Raw genomic sequence first — 8,684 nt, forward strand, 5'->3', positions numbered from 1 at the left:
TCTTTTTAAAGTAGCTTGATCTGAAACATCTGACACGCACACGCCGAAAATGCCCCACTCAAACACGTCGCCGCCGGAATGCGGGAGAGCAAGGCAGGGTGGAGGACGTGATTTAGCAGTTTGCTCCCAATGTTTGCCCCCAGAATTTTTAACGCGACGGCTCGAAGTCCAGCTGAGAAGTTTCCCAAGGCCGGCTGCTGAGACTGCGAGTGGCAGCCCCCACACCCAGGGCTCCGCCCATGGCCCACCTGCGGCCAATCGGGAGCTGACCCCAGGCAGCAGAGCAATAGGAGATTGATGTCACTCAACCCTCCATCTTTCAAAGGCCCTCACACTCTATTAGTGCTGGTGAGAGACTTAAGGCTTCATGGGACTCACAGTGGGAGGGGCTATCATATGTTATCAGTGATCTGCACCAATCATACTCTTTTGCTGTGGAGAGTACAGCCTTTTGATTGGTAGGACTCAGTGACTGTCAGGACATGACAGCTTCACCCATCATGGGGTTCATGAAGCCCTTGGTTTTCCAGCGCTACCAATGCACCCTGGGAAAAGGGAGATCCATCCTTACCTACATAGGTTAAGGCTTCATAAAATACAACTAAAGACACATAGGCATCTCTATATGCCTAGTGCATAGATATTTTGAACTGAACTCACCTGACCTTATGCAAGGCAGGACTACAGCTGTGGTGGCATCAGCGGCAACACAAATTTTAGGTCTTTAAGCTACTGTACAGCAGAGGACATTACAACACATCCTTTTCTTAACAACTAAGTTTGACAAAAATGTCATCAGGATAATGCAATTCTAAGCCTTTGGCTTGTTTCAGTTTTCTACTTCAACTGCCGATTCTGCTAACGTGAAGAAAAGGGCAAAGCAGCTCAACGGTGAGACTGCAAGCCTCCTACGGCCTACGGATGCTAGTTGTGCATCTTCATGCTTTCTTGCCCTTTATAGAATAGGAAACCTCTGTGAATGACAGGGTGAGTGTTTTAACCATAACCCGTTCGCTGTTGATTCATGAAAGACGGAACCTGGCAGGCTGACCTGAGCAATCTTTTATAGCGGTGACTGTTTTCCTTGTCAGAAATTTCCGCTACGAGCAAAAAACACTCATGGATTTTTGCCTTGTGGATTCCGAGGGGGTTGTGAGAGAATGGGGGCTAACTACATGGCTTCTAAGCTTTAACCATATGCTGTTCCCATAGCATGAGACTTTTTCTGGATTCATTATCTCTGATGGTCTGATGTGTAGGTGTAAAATCCAAGCATCCTCTCCAGGTGGGAAATAAATCCTACCTGTGTGCTACCACACCTGTGTGAGGTGTGTGAGCGCGTGTCTTCGCATGTGTTATAATGTATCCGTTGTGTTATTTTGTGCAGCTAAACCGAAAACGCTGCAAATGAAATTGGACCAGACTAGTTTTGGAGTAATTAAGATTTTAAGGAATCCAGTACGGTTCCTGGAATACCTGATAGAACATTAGACACAGATGCTTCAATTTTCAAACACTCCTTCTGAATAGTAACGGCGAATTGAAAATTTTTAGTATATGGCCAAAATTACTAACCAAGCAAGTGGGAATATCAACTTTCTTACGACTTTATCCTTAAATGTTATATAAAACGCATTAGACCTATCGACATAAATTTCCCGAGCAGCCGCATGGTTATCTTAAGTGATTACGGGCAGACAAGGTAATAATTCAGCTGTAATTTATCAGATTCCAGCAGCTGTAATGCTAACACAGCAGACGAGACCTGCAGGCAGGATTGTCAATAGGATAAGATAAATTACGGACTCAAATGCAAGCGAGTTTCCGATTGATTTAATGCGGCGGTTGCTAAAAAATCCTATCATCCATTCGCAACTTGATCGGCGAAGAACTTATATTTGTGTTTAGAGTGAGTGCGGTCAAAACGTCCACATGTTAAATAAGCCAAGGCAAAATAAATAAACGTCCGGTGGCTGGGCACACAGAAATCAAGACGCCTGAGTTTTATTTTTTAATGTAAAGGGCGTTAATTAAGGCTAACTGCAGATAGTATTACTGACCGATCCTGAGTTTGTGGGTTTGACAAAAACACAAACAAACAATTTTACAAGCTCCAGACGTCTGTGTACGTCCTCACTTGATCAAGTGCTGCTTTCAGTAATTCTACGAAGGGGGGGCGACGAGGGTGGTGGGGGGCAGGAGAGAGAGAGAGAGAAAGAGAGAGAGAGAGAGAGAGAGAGAGAGAGAGAGAGAGACATCTGCAAACTATTAGACGCAAGACTTCAGGTAGCCGAGGAAAGCACACATGCTGCCCACATTATCCCGAAAATCACATTTCCACAACATTACTAACCCAAATAAACAGTTACATGAAATGCATTAGAGAGAGGCTGCAAAAACATAGAGGCTGCGCAGGTAATATGGAGCTGGTCTTCAGCGTTGAGCGAGCGAGCGGGACGGGAACTAGGGAACATGAAAGTACTCACCATCAACTAGTTTGTGTATATATTCTTACGTAAGACATACCGCCATACAGATCATTTATTAAGCTTGAATTCATTCCTGTAGTCTTTTTTGGCAGTAACGACCACAAGCAGGCACACATTATGAGACTGTTGAAACGACAATAATTCCCAAGATGTAACAAAACATTGTCTTGAAGTATTTTTTTGAAAGTTTTGTTTTTTCTCTAAACAAACAACTGCAAGCAAAGGATAAAAGTCAATTTTAATTTAAAAATTATTTTTAGATCACAAATAGAACAGTACGGTAATTGCAGGGTTTCCGTTCGTATCAGTGGATGCAGAGCATAAGACGCCTTCGTTTCAAATTCGAATTTATTACAAAAAGCGAAAGATCGTGATGTTTTGGACAACAAATCTGAAGCCAGGTTTTTAATTCAGTTTTGGTTCCCAATGTTTAATGCCCAGATCAGTGACAGAGTCGCCTGTAGGAAACAAAGCGGCCATTGTCACCGTACTAACAAGTGCTGGAGAGCACCCGAGCAAGGTACGCCGTGCTGCTGGCGACAAATTTGTTTCGTTTCGACTCTGTAACCAATTATGTCCGCAGTGCACCTTCATTTTACACGGCCACGGGCTGTTCTGATAATAAATCACAAATCACTTAGGCTCTCTGGAGACGTTTTAACAAAGAAGAAAAACGTTTCGACAGAAGGGAAGACACAAGTTTTTAATGTAAATCGAGAACGATATTATTATTATTATTATTATTATTATTATTATTATTATTATTATTATTGACAATAATAAGATTAATAATACATTTCATTCAGCCATTTCAATACAACCAAAACAATAACAAATGTCTCGCTCGGTGTCCTGGATGTATTTGCCATCGTACTCTAAATAGCTTTGCATAAATCTGAAGATAAATAATGTTATTAAGATTTGTTCTCTTATTTATGAAAACTGGCAAATGCCAAATGCTTTCAAAAATTAGCTGATGGTAGGGCACGTTCAATTTTATCGGTTTGTTGAAACAGTACTACGACAAATTACGATACAATGTCATGCCTTTGATTCCGGCCTGAAACGTCCATGTAATTAGAACATTTAAAAACAACACAAAACTTAAAGGCAGAAGCCACTTAATCAGGGTTTGAGGCCGAATCTGGAGGCGCTTTCCCATCTGAGACGATGAGCACAATAATCAGGCCTACTGAACATTTTATTGATGTTTCCATTAAAATGCCTGGTTTGATTTATTTTTCTCCGATATGGATCTGTTTTTAAATTTTATATGTAAGTAAATTTATATATTAGATATTTGTCTTTGTAACTAATGCTCTGTGAAATAACGTTGATGAGCCTCATAACAAGGTATCTAATACGGTCAATTTGTACTTAAAGAAATTCAGTCATCATAATTTATAACTGATCAATAACCCCTCCTGAAGTGTCAAAACATACCGGGTGATACAGGAATTCCATTTATGTTTATAATATAATGGAGCAACTCCATGAAATGCTTGTTTTTTCCTACCCCAGTATCCTATAGCCATACTCCTAATGAAGTTTCACCGTTGATTTACGTCATTAATAATCTGTTTAGGAGTAGCTGTTACTAAGCGTTGCTGTTGAAGAAACTACGTGCGAATTTGGTTCTCTTCTCCCTCATTTGATTCCTTTCCATATGACCTTTATTGTACCATTATTATTAAAGGACATGGTCACACAATAATAATAATAATAACAATAACAATAATACATAAATGCAATGTAACATTGACTATGCTCAGGGTTGAGTAATCATCATCTGAGCAAACGGCATAATAAAAAAATACATCTGGCATTCAGAGATAGTGTTTCATAATTAAATACTGTTTTGTTTCAAGCGAATAAATATCATGGGTACAGAAATTAGTCAGATGCACAGCCTCGTCTGAAGTCGCATTCGTTCTGATTATGTACGCCTCAAAAAATCCCTTGTCATATTGCACGAATCGTCCGTCTTTGAGTTTCTGGACTGTTGTCGCCCCCTATCGGTGGATTATTATGAACTCGCAAGGCATTCACTTTTCCTTATCGCCCCTTATCGAACGCTTCTGTCCCGAAGAAAACAGGTGTTCTCCTCGTGTCAATTCACACACTCAAATAAGATTGACAACAATATACAAGGCGTATGATAACCTCTGTAGAAAACAAATGCAGTAAATAGTAACGCCATACTGCGTTACTATTGACTGTCACGAAAACCACATCGGGAAGCAGCAAGCAACATATTTATTTATAAACTGAAACATAACACGCAGGTTCTCTTGCGCATTCGGAATACACATTTGCGTTTTTTTTTTCAGAAAACCTACCTTTTGTTTTCACTGCCTAGGAATACATGAAAATGAAAACTGAATGATGTGAATGTAAAAAAAAAAACTATACAGAGCTGTTCAGTATCAATAACTACAAACGAATAATCTTCATCATTCGAATTATCATGAAAAGTTCTGCGCTTACTGCTCCTACTGCCGCCCGTGTTCATTTCGGTGATATTAACCCTAACTGTTGTCCGGCGATGTGATTTGTTTGCACCCACAAGCTTGTAGCTCTTTATGCAACGTGAAAATGAAATAAAACTTGAGCTGCCATGTTTAACTTTCACTTAATTTAATACGCCCCTCTTTCGGCTTGGAGATACGGCGCGTTGAATAATGAAAGCCAACCAATAACGGCATTAAGCACACAACATGGAAAAGTGGTAGAAAAATGGCAATGCTGCCAAAAGCAAAAGGCTGAGAATGTAAACTGCATAACTTCCATAAACTACGGCAAATCATAACTAATGTGATTGCGTAAAAAATAATAACGCTAATTGTACCGATGAAATTAAATGCACATGTGCCTTGTATGGCACTAGTCGTTTTAATCAGTTTAATAAAACCAGCTAATATACTTATCTGATACATTTTAAAGTAGTCCTCGGGCCCTTGCTGGTTGAAAGGGAAGGAGGGGGGAAAGAAGGATCAAATTCTGTCTCCTCCCCCAAATTCTCTCGCCCAATATCCTTCGTTTCGCTCACTACTTATAAAGTCGGACTACAGCAGCGCTTACTCTTCAAAACTCCCAGACTCTTTGGAACTACAACAGTAGCGGGACGTTCTCTCTTTTCCGTATGCAAGAGTACACCAAATCGATTCGACAGCAGCTATTTAAGAGTCGCACTACTTGCAAGACTGCAGCGTATAGTTGCGGTTTACTCTCCGCTCTCCAGAAAGTGTGCTTTGAAGAAATATTACTTGAAAGTGTTCAAACTTTTTGAGTGCTGTTTGCTGCAGCAAAGTCTGCAGCTCTTATTTTGCATTTAAAAAACGTTTTTGATATAGTTTGATTATTTCTTTTTTGCAATATTATTGAATAACGGAGGGATTTTCGTTTTAGCGTCGCGAGGCGATTTTTTTTATTCTTAAAATTTGATTCATTTCACCTGTAATTGTTCATCTCAAGTTTTCGCATGAATCTACTCGACCCATTTCTGAAAATGTCAGACGAACAAGAGAAGTGTCTCTCTGACGCCCCAAGCCCGAGCATGTCGGAGGATTCTGCAGAGTCTCCGTGTCCGTCCGGATCTGGGTCCGACACCGAGAACACGAGACCGTCCGAGAACAGCCTGATGGGGAAGGACGGTGCGCACGGCGACTTCAAGAAAGACGAGGACGACAAATTCCCCGTCTGCATACGGGATGCGGTCTCCCAGGTGCTGAAGGGCTACGACTGGACCCTCGTGCCCATGCCCGTCAGGGTGAACGGATCCAGCAAAAACAAACCTCACGTCAAGAGACCCATGAATGCCTTCATGGTGTGGGCACAAGCCGCGCGGAGGAAGTTGGCAGATCAGTACCCTCACCTTCACAATGCCGAGCTCAGCAAAACTCTGGGGAAACTCTGGAGGTAGGCAACGTCTCCACCCGCCTCGCTTCTCCGCCTATTTGCCAGCATTATGTAGTGGTGAAACTTTGGTGCAACATGAATATCACGATATGAGTCTATCATGACTCATATCAAAATTCCTTAGATATACAGAAAAGTGGGGTGGACTAGCTAAACGCGACATTGACAAGGGTGAACTAAAATACCACCACTTCATAATGAAAGACGCCAAAATAAACTGTCGATGAAGTTTCATGAAAAAAACGGCTTCTACCGTAGGTGTGCATAGCCTTTAATAGTACAACACTAAATTTAGTGTTACGCAGCAACTTTTATTTAATATTCAGCTATTAATAATGAAACACTAAGAACAATCGGACATGTTCTCCACATTTTTTGCAACGTGATCCTTTTACATTGGCTGGAGAACTTTTTTCTGATAATGTCTAGAATGTGTGACCCGTGCAATGCATTCATGGCATCTTTTAAATCGATTTCAGATTGCTCAACGAAGGAGAAAAGCGTCCCTTCGTCGAGGAGGCCGAGCGACTGAGAGTGCAGCACAAAAAAGATCACCCCGACTACAAGTACCAGCCGAGGCGGAGGAAATCCGTGAAGAGCGGGCAGAGCGAGCCCGAGGAGAACGAGCAAACCCACATCTCCCCGAATGCCATCTTCAAGGCGCTGCAGGCAGACTCGCCCGCCTCCAGTATGGGCGAGGTGCACTCCCCCGGAGAACATTCAGGTAAGAAACGTATCCAGTTGCAGTGATCATATAAGCGTATTTCCATTTGATTGGTTCTCATTTTGGACAAAATGTGCATTGTTACACACACTCAGCGCGTGAGGACATTTTGAACTCTGATAGACTAATGATGATTAGTTCCAAAGTATGCATTTTTGATGTGATCTCGGTTTTTTTGTTTTTTTTTTTCGTTCCGAAACTCTTACCCGTTCGGGAAAACGTTTGAACTGCGCCGCAAAGGCACCTGTTAATCATTAAGAATTTTACTAGCTATAATGCAAATACACCACCTGTCTTTACTTTGCCAACTTATCTCTTCCTTACGAAAACCTCTCGTGAACATGTTATATAATGGCACCATTCCCTGCCGGAGGGAACCTCATAAAGCTTATCTCTGCCTTCCTAATTTCAAAGAATATCTTTATTAGTTCTGACTTTGCATCGATTACTCTGTGTCTGCACTTCAGTTAACTCATTTTTTTTTTCTTTATGTCTCCTCTCGCCTCTCCACAGGTCAGTCCCAGGGCCCCCCCACCCCTCCAACCACCCCCAAAACAGAAGTGCCCTCCGGCAAAGTGGACCTGAAGCGCGAGGGGCGCCCCCTAGAGGGGACAGGCAGGCAGCTCAACATTGACTTCCGGGACGTGGACATCGGGGAGCTGAGCAGCGACGTCATCTCCAACATCGAGGGCTTCGACGTCAACGAGTTCGACCAGTACCTGCCCCCCCACGGGCACCCCGGCGCTCCCGTCCCCAACCCGGCCCACGTGCCGGGAGGCCAGGTGGCCTACACCGGCAGCTATGGTGTCAGCAGCACCTCGGTGACCCAGGCGGCGGGCGCCGGCGGGCACGGCTGGATGCCCAAGCAGCAGCAGCAGCAGCAGCAACAGCAGCAGCAGACCCTGACCGCCCTGGGTGGGGAGCCAGCCCCCGGCCAGCAGAGACCCCCCCACATCAAGACAGAGCAGCTGAGCCCCAGCCACTACAGCGAGCAGCAGAGTTCCCCTCAGCACGTCAGCTACGGCTCCTTCAGCCTGCAGCACTACAGTGCCACCTCCTACCCCAGCATCACACGCTCCCAGTATGACTACTCCGACCACCAGGGCGGCGCCGGCTCCTACTACAGCCACGCGGCCGGCCAGGGCTCCGGCCTCTACTCCACCTTCGCCTACATGGGCCCCAGCCAGAGGCCCATGTACAGCCCCATCGCCGACACCACCGGGGTGGCCTCCGTCCCCCAGACGACCCACAGTCCCCAGCACTGGGAGCAGCAGCCTGTGTACACCCAACTCTCTCGGCCTTGAAGGGGGGGGGGGGGGGGGGGGTGTGCAGTGGGGGGGTGGGGTTGCCGCCAAAGCCCTCCCACGCAGCAGAGACTGTTCCCACAGAAACCATCTCGCTCAGACTCTCGCACCCGGAGCACCACCATTCCACAAAACCGCACCACCAACAGACAAATGTGAACCGCTGGACTTAAAAGTACTGAACATATCCGAATGGCTCACAACCGTGCCTTCTGTGTGCTTGGAGTTGCGATTATATATATATTTTTT

At 44.2% G+C, this 8,684-nt stretch overlaps 1 protein-coding gene across 1 annotated transcript; it reads left to right on the forward strand.

Annotated features, from left to right (window-relative positions):
* The first annotated feature begins 5,588 nt into the window (after positions 1 to 5,588).
* On the forward strand, positions 5,589 to 8,442 carry LOC118794124 (transcription factor Sox-9-B-like). Its single transcript, XM_036552288.1, has 3 exons — positions 5,589 to 6,407; positions 6,887 to 7,131; positions 7,645 to 8,442. The coding sequence occupies exons 1-3, from the start codon at positions 5,971 to 5,973 to the stop codon at positions 8,433 to 8,435; spliced, it is 1,473 nt and encodes a 490-aa protein (XP_036408181.1). The 5' UTR covers positions 5,589 to 5,970; the 3' UTR covers positions 8,436 to 8,442.
* Positions 8,443 to 8,684: the final 242 nt, after the last annotated feature.

The sequence above is a fragment of the Megalops cyprinoides genome, chromosome 19, assembly GCF_013368585.1.
Source record: "Megalops cyprinoides isolate fMegCyp1 chromosome 19, fMegCyp1.pri, whole genome shotgun sequence".
NCBI classification, from domain to species: Eukaryota; Metazoa; Chordata; class Actinopteri; order Elopiformes; family Megalopidae; genus Megalops; species Megalops cyprinoides.